Source organism: Macaca mulatta, chromosome 14 (genome assembly GCF_049350105.2).
Source record: "Macaca mulatta isolate MMU2019108-1 chromosome 14, T2T-MMU8v2.0, whole genome shotgun sequence".
NCBI classification, from domain to species: domain Eukaryota; kingdom Metazoa; phylum Chordata; class Mammalia; order Primates; family Cercopithecidae; genus Macaca; species Macaca mulatta.
In genome coordinates this window covers 90,513,548-90,531,550 of record NC_133419.1, presented here as the reverse complement: position 1 = coordinate 90,531,550, position 18,003 = coordinate 90,513,548, and the positions used below count along the sequence as shown (strand labels likewise).

At 39.8% G+C, this 18,003-nt stretch overlaps 2 protein-coding genes across 3 annotated transcripts; one reads left to right on the top strand and one right to left on the bottom strand.

Annotated features, from left to right (window-relative positions):
• Positions 1 to 4,284: 4,284 nt before the first annotated feature.
• Positions 4,285 to 6,702, top strand: LOC106995676 (ankyrin repeat domain-containing protein 33B). Its single transcript, XM_028833902.2, has 2 exons — positions 4,285 to 5,799; positions 6,059 to 6,702. The coding sequence occupies exons 1-2, from the start codon at positions 5,490 to 5,492 to the stop codon at positions 6,247 to 6,249; spliced, it is 501 nt and encodes a 166-aa protein (XP_028689735.2). The 5' UTR covers positions 4,285 to 5,489; the 3' UTR covers positions 6,250 to 6,702.
• A 3,342-nt stretch (positions 6,703 to 10,044) lies between these two features.
• On the bottom strand, positions 10,045 to 16,398 carry LOC144334539 (tripartite motif-containing protein 51-like). 2 transcript variants are annotated; one of them, XM_077964781.1, is made up of 6 exons: positions 15,988 to 16,398; positions 15,611 to 15,706; positions 13,579 to 13,809; positions 12,844 to 12,866; positions 11,799 to 11,896; positions 10,045 to 10,722 (listed from the first exon to the last, which is right to left on the bottom strand). In XM_077964781.1, the coding sequence occupies exons 1-6, from the start codon at positions 16,396 to 16,398 to the stop codon at positions 10,223 to 10,225; spliced, it is 1,359 nt and encodes a 452-aa protein (XP_077820907.1). In that variant the 3' UTR covers positions 10,045 to 10,222. The 2 variants fall into 2 exon arrangements, with proteins under 2 accessions (XP_077820907.1, XP_077820908.1); XM_077964782.1 differs by lacking the exon at positions 13,579 to 13,809.
• Between the last annotated feature and the right edge of the window lie 1,605 nt (positions 16,399 to 18,003).

The window sequence follows — 18,003 nt, the reverse complement described above, 5'->3', positions numbered from 1 at the left end:
TGGAATGTAATTACTTTGTGGTTATACATGGTATAACCACCTTGAATGTGTACATTTGTTAATTAAGTTATTTTAAATAATAAATTATTGTGGAATCTTTACTAGAACATCAATAATGGCTTTTCTTGTGCAAGTTTTGTTGAGATTCATTCACTTACCGTGAAAGTCATGTTCTAATGTATTTAATTCAGAGAATGTTAGTATATCACACGTGTGCAGCCATCAGAACTCTCTACTGCCTGGGCACTTTTATCATTTCCAGAAGAATCCCAATACCCATTAACATTTATTCTCCATTCACCCTCCCCCATTCCTTCACAACACTTAATCTACTTTTTATGTTTTTGCATTCAGGTAAATAAAATCATACAATATAAGTTTTTTTAAATCTGATTTCTTTTTCAGAGATTATGTTTTCAGTTTTTACACACTGTAAACCATTTGTCTTACTTGTATATTTGAACACGCTGGGGTAGAAAAATGAAATGGTATATATCTTATCTTACAAAGAATAAAGAGTGCTTATTTTCTTTTTAAGTCTGACCAAGTTAAGTTGACCTCACAGACTTTACTATTTCTCAACATCCTAGTTATTAATCACATTTCAGCTCATACAACAGTTTCTCAGTGCTGGGTTGCTCTGCTATTACATATTCTCTGAGTATATTATATCAGATTATAATATTCTGAAAACTCTTATTACTACCAGATGGAAAATTCCAAGGGGGTAATGGCACTATTTGTCTTCTTTGCTAATGCAATTTTTAGAATAGATTACACAATAAATAAAATGAATAAATGGATAAGTAGAGGAGTTATGTAATACTATTCTAACATTAAGAAACTTTCCAAAATATAAGTAGCAAAATAAGATAGAACATACTAATGAATATCTAACCAAAAAGTAAGAAATACATTGATTTTCAGATTCATATCAAAGACAATACTGTTATGTTAGGGTTTAAAATAATTGTAGCATAATTTTTTATAGGGTTGATTTCAATTGTCTTTGGTTTTTTAATATAAACCATTGAAAGAGGAAGGTTCCTATATAAGATGATGGGGAACAGGAACAGGACTTAGAATAAAGGAGACTGTCCTGATTTTAACTGACATATACTTTTAATCACTTACTAAGCATAAAGTGGCATGAACATTCTTATGCAGTAGGAAGAACAACATTAGTTTAAATTTTAAATAAGAATCCAGATGATACAGAATAGAAAATTCTATAGTAGAATGTGATAGCTACGTCTCCTAAGGCACCAGCTTATCTGCTTTAACAAAGACCATAAATTTGACATGATTCAGAAGGTGCATTGCTCTCACATGTTTGTACCAATATAAGAGTTGGTCAAGAAGAAGACTAACATCTTCAACAAGTGAATTTTTTCTCTGTGTGCAGAAAACTCCCATTTATTGCCATGACCCATGCAGCAGGAAAGCCAAAAGAAAAGTAGGAGGGACAAGAGTATTGGCTATAGGGAAATCACCTGGTATTCTTCACAATGCTTTTATTCCCATCCTATAGGTTCAAAATTAGGCAGATGGCACACCAAGTTGTAAGATATATCTGTTAACATTCAAAACAATATTTATTCTTATCATTTGATTCAGAAAACAAATTAAATGACTGGCACAACAGAAAATAACCCAAGAGATTTGTTCAATGAAACAAAGCAGAACCTCAACCAAAGAGATAAGGTGCTGCCTAAGGTTATCACTAGTCCTTAGTATTCGAGAATGAGTAAACCCTGCTTTTTACCACTGTCAAAGTGTCCAGTGTTGTCCTTTTTAGAGCCTGGCTAGCTGAGGGTTATGTGGCAAGAAACATCTTACTTGTATTTTAGTCCCTCAAATGAATGATTTAGATAGGAATGATTCTCCAAATTTTGAAAATACTTATCAGAAATGTTCTCTTATTCCTTCACACTATACCACACAGACTCTGTAATAATCTCTCTCTCTTCTGCCTCCACATGTTTATTGCAGAACATTAGGGGTTAGCAGAGAGAAAGCTTCTCACCAGCATCTTTTGGACTCGCTGCTTTTTTCCAAGTGATCTGAGATGATAAAATTATTCACCTTAGGGCTCCAACCCAGCACTCCTTTTTGATTTTCACGTATGTTTGTGAGCTTTTCTGTTGATGCTAAAACTCTACGCTACAGTCAATGCCTCATAATTTAATTACATTAGTTGTTCCTAGTTTTCAAGGAAAAATTTATTCCGGACATTCTTCTAATTTAGCTCAGATTCACTTTTGCAAAAAGACAGAATTAGCTACTTTACGATCGTTTAGTATTTGACTCTGATTTTGGAAGATGAAAAAGTGTTTGTGTCTATTTAGCATATTTTCTTAGACATTTAACCAAGATAATCTTATTCTATTGATTCTCCCAGAGATACTTTATTTACTCTCTTCACCTGTCAGAATTTATGTTAGACTATTCACCTGTCAGAATTTATGTTAGACTATCACCAAGAATTACTTACAATTGAAATAAATCAAAGAGAGACCACTAAGAACATTGTCAATCATTAATCCAGAAATCTTGAACTTCCTGAGTTGTTTATCCCTAAAAGAAGTTATTTATCTGCCAGGCGCGGTGCCTCACGCCTGTAATTCCAGCACTTTGGGAAGCCGAGGTGGATGGATCATGAGGTCAGGAGATCGAGACCATCCTGGCCAACATGGTGAAACCCCATGTCTACTAAAAATACAAAAAAATTAGCCAGGCGTGGTGGCAGGTGCCTGTAGTCCCAGCTACTGGGTAGGCTGAGGCAGGAGAATGGCATGAACCTGGTAGGTGGAGCTTGCAGTGAGCAGAGATCATGCCACTCCACACCAGCCTGGGCCACAGAGAAAGACACTGTCTCAAAAAAAAAAAAAAAAAAGTTATTTATCAATAGTCTGGTTACAGATTTTTTTAATACAATCATTTTGACTCTTTTCTAGTACAGAAAGTAAAAATTGATAAAGAGGATAACTTGGAAAAAATCTAACAAAACTGAGACACATTCTTGATTAGCACTCTATTTCTGTACTAAATTTAGGAGACATGTAAATGGCAGTTTTCTCCAGTGAAATAAGACAGACACACAGAGAAAAACACTTCATGGCCCCACTCATATTTGAAATCTATTTTTAATAGCTCAATACATTAAAAAAGGTGGTTACATTGATGGGAATAAAATAAGTAAACGAAGGGCAAAAGTTGTAAAGGCGCAGTAATGTAGAATAAATGAATCTGATGCACAACCTGTAGGTATATTCGATAATCTTGTATTGTTTTAGGGAAATATTCTAAGGGACTAGATTTTTGATGTTCTTATCATAAAAAAGAAGCACAGCTAAGTGATATGATAGATTTGTTAATTTTCTTCATTATAGTAATCATTTCATTATGTATACGTATCTCAAAACAACATATTGTGCACCTTGAAAATATAAAATAAAACAAATTAAAAAATAAAGGTAATTTTGTTATTGTACGTAAGCTGAAAATAAGGGAAGACTGGGTCAGTAATAACACTGCTTTGCTAACTTAAGAGAAGTCTAATAAAATACTTTTCGTTTTGAAGTTATCTGTAATAAAAAAAATAAAAATTGATATAAGGCTTGTGACAGTGGCCATACTTATAATCCCAGGGCTTTGGAAGGCCAGAACAGAAAAATCACTTGAGGCCAGAAGTTTGAGATCAGTCTGGGCAACATAGTAAGACCTTATCTCTACCAAAAAGTAAAAAGAAAATTAGCCTTTCATGGTGGTGTGCACCAGTTGTCCCAGCTACTCAGGAGGCTGAGTTGGGACGATAGCTTGAGTCCAGGAGTATAAGACTGCAGTGAGTTCTGATTGTGCTATTGCACTCCAGCCTGGGTGACAGAGTGAGAATTTGTCTCAAAAACAGCAACTCATTATTTTATGTAGCCATTTTACCTGAAAGGTATACTTCCTTCTTCTACAATTAATAAATCTGCATATGTCTAGGCCAGCTATATGAGGTAGAGCTAGGGCTTCTCTGGGGATGCAGAAGCCAGAAGCAGGGAGCTTGGCGTGCTCGACTGGCTCTGCCTTATGTTGCCCTGGACCCCCGCCCACGCCTCCCGCAGCCTGCATGGTGCTGCTGGCTGGGACCTGGCCGCAGGGTGGCAAGGCGCTCTGCATGCCGTCCCCACCCCTAGGCGCACAGGTCGAGGAGGATCGCGCTTACTACAAAGAGTTCCAGGACTTCTCCAGTCTGCCCGACACCCACCCGCAGCATCGCCTCTGAGGACATTTTTTTTTTTTTTTTTTTTTTTTTTTTTTTTTTTTGAGGGAGTCTTGCTCTGTCACCCAGTCTGGAGTGCAGTGGCATGATCTCTGCTCACTGCAAGCTCTGCCTCCCGGGTTCATGCCATTCTCCTGCCTTAGCCTCCCTAGTAGCTGGGACTACAGGCGCCCGCCACCACGCATGGCTAATTTTTTGTATTTTTAGTAGAGACAGGGTTTCACTGTGTTAGCCAGGATGCTCGCCTGACCTCGTGATCCGCCCGCCTTGGCCTTCCAAAGTGCTGGGATTACAGGCGTGAGCCACCGCCCCTGGCTGGACAATTATCCTTTCCAGGACGAGTAGGAGCACGGCATCGAGAGCGTGGAGAGCGCCCCGGAGGTCGTCCCGGAGGCATGGGGCTGCTGTGGACGCTGGTGCAGCGTGGGGTGACCGTTGAGAAGGCGCAGGAGACTGACCACAATGGCTGGACCGGCCTTAATGTCGCCTGCTATCACGGCTTTGTGGGTAGACCCTGGTGGCCTTAGATGAGTGCTCCCACATTGAGGTCAACTGACAGGACAGGGAGGGGAACACAGCCCTAATCATAGCTGCACAGGCAGGAGCTGCCCCTGGCCCCATGGGCACAGTTGCCTTAGACACTGCCTCTCAGCCTGGGCTTCCTGCGTCAGCATCACCTGGGCTGGTTCATTTGCGCTTTAACACAGATCTGGTGGAAACACAGGCTGCCAGGCCCTGCCCCTGGAGTCTTTCTTTGAATGGGCCTGGGGTGGGGCCCAAGAATGAGCAGAAGAACAGGTTTCCTGGTGAGGTTGATGCCGCTGGCCCAGGGATCCCACGTTGAGGACAGAGGGCTTTGAGGTTTTCATGCCTGATGAGGGCCAGGAACCCTTCCTGGTAGGCACTGAAGACCCGCAGAGTCACAGATCCCAGGAGAAATGTCGTCAGAGGGACACAGAGGCATCACGGAATTAAAGTGAAAATCGAGAAAGGAGCTGAGCATCTGTTTCATCACGTTCCTATGCTGTTTTACTAAAGAGGCTGTTCTGGCCCAGTCAGGGCACGCTATCATCAATCACCAACTACTTGTTGAACTATGTCCCGGGTCTTGACCTTGAAGGAGGGACGCGTTCGGGTTGAAAGCCGCCATGCCTGGTCGATCGCATCCCAGCCCTGAGCTGGCAGGGGCGAGTTTCCACCCGAGGGCCCCCGTCGTGGGATGTCGCCAGAGGAGTGGCCGTTTACAAGCTGGCTTCATGCAGAGGCTCCAGGAGCGCCCCTGCGGGTAGCAGCTCAGGGAAAAGTAGCAGCTTCAGCTGTCTCCGCTCCTCTAGAGGGCGCGGAAGCCCGAGTTCTCCAAGAACCGCCTGCAGAAGCTCAAGGACTGCTAGCTGTCCGCGCTGACGCTGCGCTCCGTGCGCGGCCCGGAGGATCTGGGCGCCCTGGATCACATGGTCAGGATGACCACGAGCCTCTAACAGCCCCGCCGTGGCCATCGCGTGCCAGACACTGTCCCCCGAGAGCACTCTGTGCGTGCGTAAGAGGCGGCTGGCGCTGCAGGAAATCCTGGCTCTGCAGGAAATTCTGGCGGCGCGGCGGGGGGTTGGGGGAGGGGGCGGGCGCAGGAGGCAGGGAAGCGGAGGGCGCAGAGCAGCCCAAGCGGCCCGGCCCAGCGGCCGCGGGCTCCCAGGAGGGCTCCGCAAGAGCCGGCCTCCCACCTGCCCCGCTACAGGGGTCCTGGGGCTCCGCTACCCCCGCCCCGCTGAAGGCCAGCCTCTGCCCCTGCAGGGCTTTCAGCGGAGCAGCTTGTGGCCGGCGTGGTGGTGCCCCAGGTCAGCCTCAGCATAGAGCCGGCGCCCACCTTCCAGTCCGGAGAGGTCGCGCGGAAGGGCAGCACAAAGGACAGCAGCCACCTGCGGATACCAAAGTGGCCTTACAAGGTGACCAAGGAGGAGAAACGGGAGGCGGAGGAGGCCTAGAAGAAGTGGTAGGCCAAGGTGCAGGAAAAGCGCCCGCCGCCCTGTAAGAAGAGGACATGAGAGTCCGCGGATGCTTGACGTGGGGTTCGAGGGCAGGAGGAGGCCGCGGGGCTGGGCACCATGGCCCCACCCGGGACCACCGGGCCGCGTGCGTTTCCACGCTGTCTCTCTAGGATGCTCCCAGGAAGGGGCTGGGGGAGGAGCCACGTTGATTCGCCTGACACCAACCACCCTAGGAATCAGTACACCTAGCGGGCATGTGGCCTTAAAGACTCCCTTTAGAATACCTCAATGAAGATTTTTTTAAAGATCGATTTATTAGGCCGGGCGCGGTGGCTCACGCCTGTAATCCCAGCCCTCTGGGAGGCCGAGGCTGGCGGATGACCTGAGGTTGGGAGTTTGAGACTAGCCTGAACAAAATTGAGAAACCCTATCTCTACTAAAAATACAAAATTAGCCGAGAATGGTGGCACATGCCTGTAATCCCAGCTACTCCGGAGGCTGAGTCAGGAGAGTCGCTTGAACCCGGAGGAAGAAGTGGCAGTGAGCCAAGATCACGCCATTACACTCCAGCCTGGGCAACAAGAGGCAAACTCCGTCTCAATTAAAAAAAAAAAAAAATCAATTTATTGAAGGGTATTTTCTGTGTAATTTTGTATTTTTAATCGTCATCCGATTTGCTAAGTTTTACAAGTGATAGGGCCCTTGTATCCAAGGCAGTTTTAATACACTTGCCTGAAAACCTTTTATTTAAAATACTGTTTCTAGCAATAAATATTTATGTTACCTGTAGGAGTTTACACAGAAATCATGGGATTCTCTCCTTTTTGGCTGTTTGCTTTGGTCTTCTCATCGTGGGTGCACGTGCACACTGGATGTTCTTATTTATTAGGTTAAGTGAGGCCGGATATTTCTATTTGGTGGAGGTATTGACTCGTTCAGCCACTTAATCAAGTGAGACAGAGAGATCGGATTTTATTGTATCTTTTTAAAAAGTATCCATACAGTCATATATTGGGGGAAAACATTTATCATCAAATTATAAAACAATGCAGCGATAAGCATGTATAGCTTGCTAGAATTAAACTCATTTTAAGCAAGGAGTTTTAGATAAACTGGATACAAAATTTTTAACATATTAAAAATAGACATGAGAAAAACGTGTCATTTGATAAAATGGGGGAAATGTAATAAATGATTACCAGAAATACAAAATTAAGCCTTATGTGCTCCTATGTAAATCGAATCCAGGCGTCCTTAAAATGTAAAAAAAGGATGCAGCAAAAGTAAGGAGCCCAGAATGATGCAAATTACAGGAATGGGGAGGAGGTGATGTTTAGAACAAGCAAAGAGAATGCAATGGGAAGCAAACTTCTTTTAGGCATATTCTCCTGGAGTGGACCAGGCAGCCCTCTCTTCCAGACTCAGTTCCAAAGAGTCCATTATGTGGAGGTTTCTTTTATTTTTCCCTTGAGGACTGCCCTTGGTGTTTATTTCAACTTCATGCGGACCTCATGGAATTTCGAAGACGTGGGACCTTGGCATTGTGGCACCTTCCTGCCACACATACATAATTCACAGCATTACCAAGTCCCTATGAGCCCTACCCTCACCTCTGTCAGCCGAGGACCCAGCCAGGCAGTGCCACATCGTCTCCCAGGCACGCTTCTCCAAGCCACTTTCCCTGCTGCAAAAGTTCTCAAGGCACTGCTCTGGGCAGTGTCACACGGGAGAGATGGGGAGGTAAATACAGATCTTAAAATGTGATATTCTGTGAATCTCTTCACAGACTGTAAAACAAATGTATGTGGCACATATACACCATGGAATACTATGCAGCCATAGAAAAGGATGAGTTCTTGTCCTTTGCAGGGACATGGATGAAGCTGGAAACCATTATTCTCAGGAAGCTAACACAAGAATAGAAAAGTGAACACTGCATGTTCTCACTCATGAGTGGGAGTTGAACACTGAGAACACATGTACACAGCGAGGGGAACATCACACACCAGGGCCTGTTGGGGGGTGGGGGGCAGGGCAGGGATATCACTGGGATAAATACCTAATGTAGATGATGGGTTGATGGGTGCAGCAAACCACCATGGCACATGTATACCTATGTAACAAACCTGAACGTTCTACACATGTCCCCAGAACTTAAAGTATAATAATAAAAAAATGTTTATGTCTTAATGTTGATGTTAACTTACCATAAATTAAATTATGTGTGTGTGTATATATATACATATATATGCATTTGAAAAATTAGGCATAACATCAAATTCATTTATTTCAAGCTTCTTATTTTATACATTAAAATATATATGTATATAATTTTCTTCTGCCTGAAAAAATACTTAGCTTCTCTCTTTGATTGAAATGATTCCTGTATCTCATCCTGGTTAATTTTTAAGTTTCCTAACGATTACCTCCCAAAATATCATTCAATATTCTAACTTCTAGTATCAATTAATGGAGTTCACAATTTATCTAAATATATTTATCTATAATATAACATTTGTGTGTTTCAATTCTTCTTCTCATTGAGATTCATTAATTTATTGCAATTTCATCTTATCTTTGTTTTACAGAATTATTTTTTATGATGAGATCACAATTTATTTAGCAATTCTACTGTTGACTAGTATTTATTTTGTCTCCAATTTGGAGCTACAATAAAAATTGATGCAATGATCAACACTGTGTTTATCTTGAAATACACATAGGCAACCTGTGGAATCTATTTTAGAGTTAGAATATCTAGCCCATAAGGAATGCTCATAGTCAGTTTGCCAAGAAGTATTTCAGTTTACATCCCTCCAGCCATGAATAACTTTCACTGATTCTTTGTCTTTCACAACAACACAATATTATGTGTCTTTAAATTTTGCTAATTTTTATGGATGCCTGTAGTTCAACTTATGGATTAATTTTTATTATTCTGAGGACTAATACAAGTAATCCCTTTTACATATTTGTCCAGTTATTTATGCCTCCAATTTTATGAAGTGCCTGTTCAAATATTTTCCCAATTTTATATTGGGTTCATTTTCTTTTATTGATTACATTCATTAATCACATGTATTGTATTTTATTGCATATATGTTGGGTTAAATATTTTTCTCCACTCTTCCTTTGCATTTTAATTCTTGGGTGGTATATTTTGAAATGCAGAAGTCATCATTTTTGATATAAACTCACTAAATTTTCCTTCTTAATTGTTACATTTTTGTCTTGGTTAGGAAATCTTTCTCTGTGAGAATATTTTATTGTGTTCCCTTCACCTTCAGAATGTGAATCCATGTGGAAATGAACTGTGTATGGTTTGAGGTAGGGGTCCGTATTCAGTTATGTCCATTTGAATATTTAATTGATCCAGTATTGTCCTGACCACCTTGTAAATTTCACTGTAGAAAAACACTCTAATAATGTATGAGCATTTGTGTATATGAGATTTAGAAAGATCGGCACAGCATAGGAGGTCAAATAAGATGACCTCAAAGTATAGATTCATAAATAAAACACATGGATAAGTATGAAGAGACAGAAAATATTAGATGAAGAGGCAGAAAATATTGCCAGGTTACCATTGAGTCTTTTGCCTCCAAGTTTTTTCATGAAGCCCAAGATCCCTACTTTGTTCCTTTGATTTTAACTTCGTTTAGACAACTCTGTCATCTATTATTTCACTTTGTGACATTCAGAAATAATGAAAAACCAGAGTATATATTCTATTCCATACATCATGGGTAATGATTTTCCAAAAACGATTAAACAAAGAACCAATACACGTGGTTTTAAAGTTTTCACCATATTTAATAGAAACACTATAAATGAGGTTTGATGACATTAGAATGCAACTAAAGACATTGAATATAACTTATTTGTCCTGTTTGATGAGGTGCAGAAATGAGGGCTTTCTGTGACAAATGGGTTCCCACAGCATATAGACACATTTCTGACTTGTCTCTGATCAGAAGTGACTACAGCAAAAGATAGGCCTGAGAGGAGGTGAGAAGGAGCAATTAGGGATGGTGTATATCAGGGAACTTTGATCAACATCAACAAAGGTCATGGTTCTACCTTCACAATCCAGGAATAATCCTACCCGACTGGTAGGTCTTGGAACATATTGCACCACAAGTGGGGAGGTGGTAAAGAGACTGCTGTGAGCGTCCTCCTTAACACATCCAAGAAGAAAGAGTCCCTCCTCTCCATCTATCTTATCATTCTGTCTCTTCTCTTTCCAATAATTGTTATAGACACCAACAGCCCAATTCCAAGAGTCCCCCACATGAACCTCCCAATAATATTTGCCAGATGTGAAAGTCTGAGCACCCCATACAAGAAAACATTCAGATTTTGCAGTGATGTGGGGATCATCCTGAGGGTCACATCCAACATTCATGCTTCTCAAATCTCCATACAGGAAGATATGACTATTGGCTCTTTCAGGCTGCAGAGTAAAATCAACTGCAGAAATAACAAAAAAAGTATAGCTACATGTAAATAATAGAAATTAGAATTCTTGAGGGAAAATTTGTTCTACCAAGAAATTTGAAGTTACAAGGACAGGAGAATTTTGATTACAACAGTTAATCAAGTATAAGGATGATTAATATTCTCTATAGGAAAAACAACATCCTAAAAACAGACATTGAAAATGTATTGAAAACTCAAAAATTGAGAGTTGAATATAAAACCAGCCTGTTTTAATCCAATTTCCAATGTAAAAGTGAAATGTTATATGCCCCGAATGCCCTTCAGCTATCAAGGTCATTATTAAAATATTTCTTGTTCTTAAATACTAGTGATATACTTTTGACAAGAATGGGAAGATTTTAGTTTATTCAAGCACTGCTCTAGATAACTGGATAAAAGTCCATATGTTCACATTATAAGTGGTAACTTAATGCAGATTTTTGCAAAATATTTCACCAGTCACTCTGTGGACTTCCCTGCTAGCTCTAGATTGAAACTGAATTTTAGATTTTACACGTAGGTCTTCATGTTGTAACTGAACTGAAATTATCATTTCTATTTTGACTTTCTATTTACAAAATAATTTCTTCTTTCTTTTTACATAGTAAGTCAAATTTTTACATTGTATCAATAATACACATCTACTGTAAGAAAATACAAATACTCCAACAAACTGCTGTGAACTCTATTCCCCAAAAAACTGTTTTTTAACAATGCAAGTGAAATACAGTAAAGAAATGTAAAATTTTTATGTAACTTTGGATTATTAAGCTTCCTTCTGAGCATTGTTCCATTTATTCAATTTTTTATTTCTTATGTCATTCCATTTACCCAAAACATAGCTCTATCCATGTGAGTCCAGAACGTATTTGTTTTTCACTATGTTTTACTCTTCATGTTATAAATTGGACTATAAATAGAAACACAGATATAATAGGGTTGCATAGTCATATCGCTCACTTCCTTCTGAAATGAAATAACGATTTGATGAAGGGTAAAATATTACCCCCATGATTCTAACAAGAAGTGATACACTGTGGGAATTCTGCCAATGGGCTGACACTCACCTCTGAATCCATTGAGCCTGTCCAGCAGTCCAGTGATGGGCCCTGCACTGAGCTCTGGATTCGCAGGCTCGGGCACTTGCAGCAGCAGGGACTCATACCTGCAAGGAGAAAGATGCAGTTACCACATCTACAGCCAAAAGGTACATAAAAATCAACTACTTTTATTTAAAAGACATTTCATGAGACTCCCTTTAACCCACACATTTGCTAATTCCAAAATTATCATTTTCTGTTTCAGATTCATTCTTATTCACAGTTCCTGATTTTCAAGCATGATAGAAAAATCTGTCTGAGTGAGAATTCATTTGGGTCTTTCTTCTCATTTTCCAAATTAGTAAGGATCATTAATCTTAAGACCAAGGGAATATTCAAAAATAAAATTCTGGGTTCCAGACTTCACCAGAATTTCCTGATATCACCATCTGGAAAGGTGGGTTTATTTTTAAGACTGCTGCATCTGTTGCTTCCTTCTCAAGGCCAGGGTGTTGAAATATGCTCCAGGCAGGGACATCTGCCTTTTATAACTGAGGTTCTCTGGAGGCCTACACAGTTCAAACATTCCAAATAGTTCGTCTCATCTGTTTTTCAGAATTATATATTTAAATATGAACTAGAAATCATCAACACTTTTCACTGCTAAAATACTTTCCCTTTTTCTCCCTGGCTTCCCTTGGTTGACTTTGTAGCCATGTAGTAAATGTAACATTTTCTCTTTCAAATATGCAGGTTTTTGAGCAATAAAAAGGAAATTAGTAATAGAGATGCTCACATTCTTATTCTTCTTTCACCGATTTTTTGTTTTCTTTCTTTTTTATTTTTATATTTTGTCTGTTTTTTGGTTTTGCATGACTTTCATTGAACTGCCTAATAAAATCACTGAGTATAGCCACAAAATAGAAGACAACATGGGGTGGGGGATGGAGAAAGTACAACCAGCACAAGGTAACGTCAATATCTGAATCAATTATTCCTTCAGTGTCAAAGTTCCTGCTTGGTTTTTGTGGAAACTGATAGAGCAGCTCCTAAAATCTTGGTATGCACTCACCTGTGTAATATGTCTTCAAAAGCCTGTAAGATAAAAAAGAAAAAGAAAGGCTTAGTGCTTTCCACATGATGCGATTTCCACTAAGTTCACTGTGAGATTTGGAGGCAGTTTCTGAAGATATTATTTTCCTACAATTTTCCCTCCTGGAAAGCATTTTTTGTTTCTTTTCTCATGAAAATCCCAGTCTGTCATATGTCATGAATTAATGTCCTTATAAAGTCTCAGTCTTGAAGACATTCTCTTTCCAAGTGAAGGAAGAGGAGGCCCCCAGAGTCTGTGCTCTGCTGTAACCATAAAGAAGCTACTCAGTCATCTTCCCTAAGCCCTGTTACCAAAATGAGTGCATCCCAAAATAATATTAATGTGATCCTAGATTCCCCAACTTCTCCATCATGCCGCGTCTCCAAATTAACCTAAGTGCAAATGAATCACTTCTCATTTTATCCACTTTCAAAAATCCTAAATATATCATTGACTTTTGATGGGAAATATTCCTTGGGGCTGTTACCTTGGTCATTCCACAAAGTTTTGTTGCTGGTGGATAAAGTAGGAGGGACCTTCGGTTGGTAGAATCCATAGGAGAGGCTATAACCTCCCAACTGAGTAGCATTAGTTATAGAAACGTGTTTTTAGAAACAAATCATGGAAGTAAAGTGGGGTTGGATTTCAGGAGAGAGGAAAAACACCCATGTATGTGAAAGTTCTACATCCTGATACCCCATGGTCAGCCCGTACCTGGAGTAGCTCCACATCTGCTTTATGGCACATTTGCTTCAGATCCTCATACATTCCTCTTAAAAGCTCCCTCGAATGTTCCATTCTGGCTTTGCTGTCATTGAGTTGCTGAAAAATGTCCTCGCCCTCCTTTTGCAGCCTCTCCAAGTGATGTTGCTCTTCTTCATGGAGAAATGCAGGCATCTTCTGATATTCAGCTCTGATTGCTTCTCTCCTTAAACTCACATAATCCTGCAGTGACAAGAGTCAAAATAGAAATGTTGTATCCATCTTCTCTTGAAGTTCACTGATTCCTCTTAGCATTCTGAACATCCAATATTTTAACCCTCAGTCTTGTCAATTCTCAGATTCCACAACATTTTATTCCTCTCCTTTTTTCTGCATTAATATCAACATAGGTGTTTCTGCCCAGTTATGTTTACTTGATTAATGATAAAATGTTTTCCAAGATCGTTATATAAAAATGGATTTCTCTCTTCCAACACACATTTATAGAAAGAAAACACAGTTCTTGCTTAAGAATTAAACTATCAAGCAATATTGGCTAGATAGGAAACCATTCTTTCTATTTTGGAGAATTGGGGCAATTTATGTAAACCCATTATATGAGAAATTATGCAATGACCACAGACTAGCATTGTCAACTCAATGCATTTCACCCAGCACCACATAGTCTAATTAGGTTTCATTTATTCTCATCCAAACTCACCCTAATCTGCAACATGGATTTCTTTGTGGTTCCTCAACCCCCCAAATAAATGCAAATGAAATATTACTGCACATGCTGTTTCCTATATCTAGAATTATTTTCATATATATACATATTTCTCATATATGTACTCATATATATATTTCTCATATATAGCTATATATGGATATATGAGGAATATCTATGTGTATCTGTGTGTGTATATATATTCCTCATATATATCCACATATATATATACACACACCCTCACCCAGGTACTCATATATATTCCTACATTTATGAGGAAGGGGAAGGCAAACAGGAGGATATCTATATTTCCTCTTGATTGATATTTTGTTTCAGTGTGAATTTTTCCATGAGCCTTTTTTCTGACCACACTAATTAAAACCCAAACCCTCATCCCCAGTCCCTAACCTCTGTGCTTCTTTTCTACTTTCCTGCTTGATTATTCTCCAAAGACACTACTACACTCTAACACATCATGTACTTCACATATCTGCATGGTGACCATTTGCTTCTCTCATTTCAATTGCAAGATTTTTGTGTTTTCTTTCTTCTTTACTACTTAATTTTCTAAGTTGATATTTGACATACACTAGGTATTCATAAAATATTTTTCAATGAATTTATATTAGAATGAATTAATGAATTAATATTAGATATCATACCCTCAAGATAAACGTCCACAAAGACAAAATCATTTCTAGAATTCTTCTCAAGTCCTTAAAGTTCTCCTTATATTAAACACTAGTTCCCATATTTCTCACATATTTGTGTCTTCAAGACATGAGTGTACATTTCTCACCCCTTTTTCCATTACGTGTTATGACTTATTCAATATTAATTAATTCTGATACTTAATTTCATGCTTCCTCTAAATTTGCACTCTCGCTCCTTCTGCCTGATATTTAACTCACATTTCAAATATATTTGCCCACCAGGATTCAAATTCATGCTGACTCAGCCTTAGAAGGTTTACTTGAAATTTCCATGATGGCCAAATAACGCTTGTGCCCAGAAGTTATCCAGGCAGCCCATTGAGAATGCTGTGAAATGGCCCAGTTTCTTGTATTTGCTGGTGTATTGCTATAGGTTTGTATGGAGACAGATGAGCATGCGTGGGTAACATCTGTCGTCTGGTTAGAAATCCTACCAAAGAGTCACACTATCTTATATAAAAAATTAGGGTATTTTTTCTTATGTGTTTTTTCCTTTTTTATTGAATTCCAAGAATATTATGGATTGAGATCAAGTTCCTATTTTAAGAGTCACCCATTTGTTCACCATAAGTTACTGAAGAAGGTAGAGTAACATGGTACTAACCTTCCAGCATCTGGATCTGGTGGTTTCCATGTTCAGGTTTCTGTGATTTTCACAAGCTTTTTCCCATAAAGACTCCATTTTCTTCAGGAGCTTCTCCTGCAAAAGAGCCATGAATTGAAGCACAAGTGAAGACACTAAAGAACCATTCACTCTCTAATATACGAAGGACCCCAAATGAGAGACAAATTGGTCCATAGAAAATAGTTTGCTTTGTTTCTCCAAATGTTTGTCAAATCTGAGAGGCATGAAGCCAAGGAAGCTCATAACAGACATGCTTAAAGGGACACAGAGAAGGCATCATCCAATCTCCAAGGAAATAGACTTACAAGAATTTCATGTGTCCTTTATAGAAATAGATGTTCAGAGGCATCACTTACCCGGTGTTCCTCAGCAGCCCACTCAATGGGACAGTGTTTGTGGTCTCGGTGCTCCTGAGAGTTGGAGCATAGCAAACACAGCAGGCTCTTGTCCGCTTCACAGAACATCTTCTTTACCTCTCTGTGAGTCCCACATATCTGCTCCTCAGAGGTAAGGAATTGCCTGAGACTGGCTTTTCTGGCAATGGAAGCCATATTCTTCAAGCGAATGTTAGTTCTGAGGTTTCTCCGCCATGTTGTCTTTTTGCATTTAGAACACTGAGGAAGAACCGTGATGTCTTGCCAGTTGAGGTAGAAACAGGGCCTGCAAAAGCTGTGCCCACAGTCTATGGTGACTGGGTCTATGAAGTAGTTCATGCAGATGGGGCAGGTGAGTTCCCTCTGGAAAACTTGCAGGATTCCAGAATTCATGTTTCTGAGGAAGAAAGAGCAGCATGTCATTTTGGGGTCTGGGTTGGTGAAAATCTGTCAACATGTGGTGATATGTGATAGGAATATTTTCTTCTCAACAGTGCTCATTAAAGTGAAACAAACTATTTCCTCTGCAACAAAAATGAAAAATTCATACACAAGGAGAGTCTTCAGGCTTTAGAGCAGACACCACTAACTAGATGACTCACAACCTTTTCCACTCCTAGTTCCTGCCCATAACATAATGCAAATCTATTCAATAACCTATTCCCTGGGATTGATACGAAACTTGGGTTTTAGTCTTAAGTGGTCTAGAATAAATCATGTTTGTCCCTATTCCTCTTTCAAGTAACTACTGAATGACTATGGGAGAGGAGTAGAAAACCTACACTGGGTAAGAAAACACGAGAAGATGGTCAGAGGGCTCTATGGCATATTTTCAGAAAGAGGGACCCAGAAGCCCGGCTCTTTGAAACAAAAGCAACCCCAAAACCAACCAACCGACCAGATAAACAAAAAGACAACAACTAAACCAGTCTATGTTCACTAAGAGAGAAAATAAATAATGAAAGATATTGAGTTATTTTTCTTGTGGCTTAAATTAACTTCCTCCTTGGGCTACTCAAACTATGAACTCAAATATTATCAGTTTTTTTAAAACTGAAATATGTACAATTATATTACTATGGCATTATTGTTATATTTAGGTGTTGACTTGACTGGATTAAGTAATATATGGAGAATTGGTGAAGCATTATTTCTGGGTGAGTCTGTGAAGGTGTTTCCAGAGTGACATGTGAGTTGGTGATCTGAGTGGGGAACAGCAGCCCTCAATGTGAGTGGACACCATCCAATCAGCTGGGAGCTCAGACCGAAAAAAAGGGCAGAGAGAAGGCCATTTGCTTTCACACACACAATTTATATATAGTTATAGTTATAGTTATGTATACATCCTACGGTTCTGTCTCTCTGGAGATCCCTGACCTCCAAATCTTTGCTTTGGCAGTTTGAAGGCATTTACCTTACTGTCTTTTACTAAGCAGTGTTGAATTTAAGTGCCAAAAGTGAAAATTTTAGAATTGCAAATATTTAGGCCTGGCACGGTGGCTCACGCCTGTGATGCCAGCACTTTGGGAGGCTGAGACGGGTGGACCATCTGAGGTCAGGAGTTCGAGACCAGCCTGACTAATATGCTGAAACCCCGTCTCTACTAAAAATACAAAATTTAGCCAGGTATAGTGATGGGCGCCTGTAATCCCCACTACTCGGGAGGCTGAGACAGTAGAATCACTTGAATCCAGGTGGTGGTGGTTGCAGTGAGCCAAGAGCCAAGATCATGCCATTGCACTCCAGCCTGGGCGGCAGAGCAAGATTCCATCTCCAAAAAAAAAAAAAAGCAAAAAATGCAAATATTTTTCAGAGGTCATCTGAGCCAATAACAACAATTAATACCTCATGTCATAAAATGAGTAGTAATATTATGAGTTACATATAATAACATTAAGTAGGTTTAAGACAGGTAGATATTTTTATCATTGTAATTTACTATTTGGTAATAAGTTGCACTCACCCCAGGGCTCTAAGAATGTTTTCTGCAGTTATTTT

Bases quoted from the DNA above. Each gene is read 5' to 3' on its own strand.
- LOC106995676 (XM_028833902.2), top strand. From the start codon at position 5,490: ATGTCGCCAGAGGAGTGGCCGTTTACAAGCTGGCTTCATGCAGAGGCT. The intron at 5,800-6,058 runs GTGCGTGCGTAA...CTGCCCCTGCAG, and splicing joins CTGTCCCCCGAGAGCACTCT to GGCTTTCAGCGGAGCAGCTT.
- LOC144334539 (XM_077964781.1), bottom strand. From the start codon at position 16,398: ATGAATTCTGGAATCCTGCAAGTTTTCCAGAGGGAACTCACCTGCCCC. The intron at 13,810-15,610 runs GTTAGTACCATG...TTGTCACTGCAG, and splicing joins CCAGATCCAGATGCTGGAAG to GATTATGTGAGTTTAAGGAG. The intron at 12,867-13,578 runs GTACGGGCTGAC...TTTATCTTACAG, and splicing joins CAGATGTGGAGCTACTCCAG to GCTTTTGAAGACATATTACA.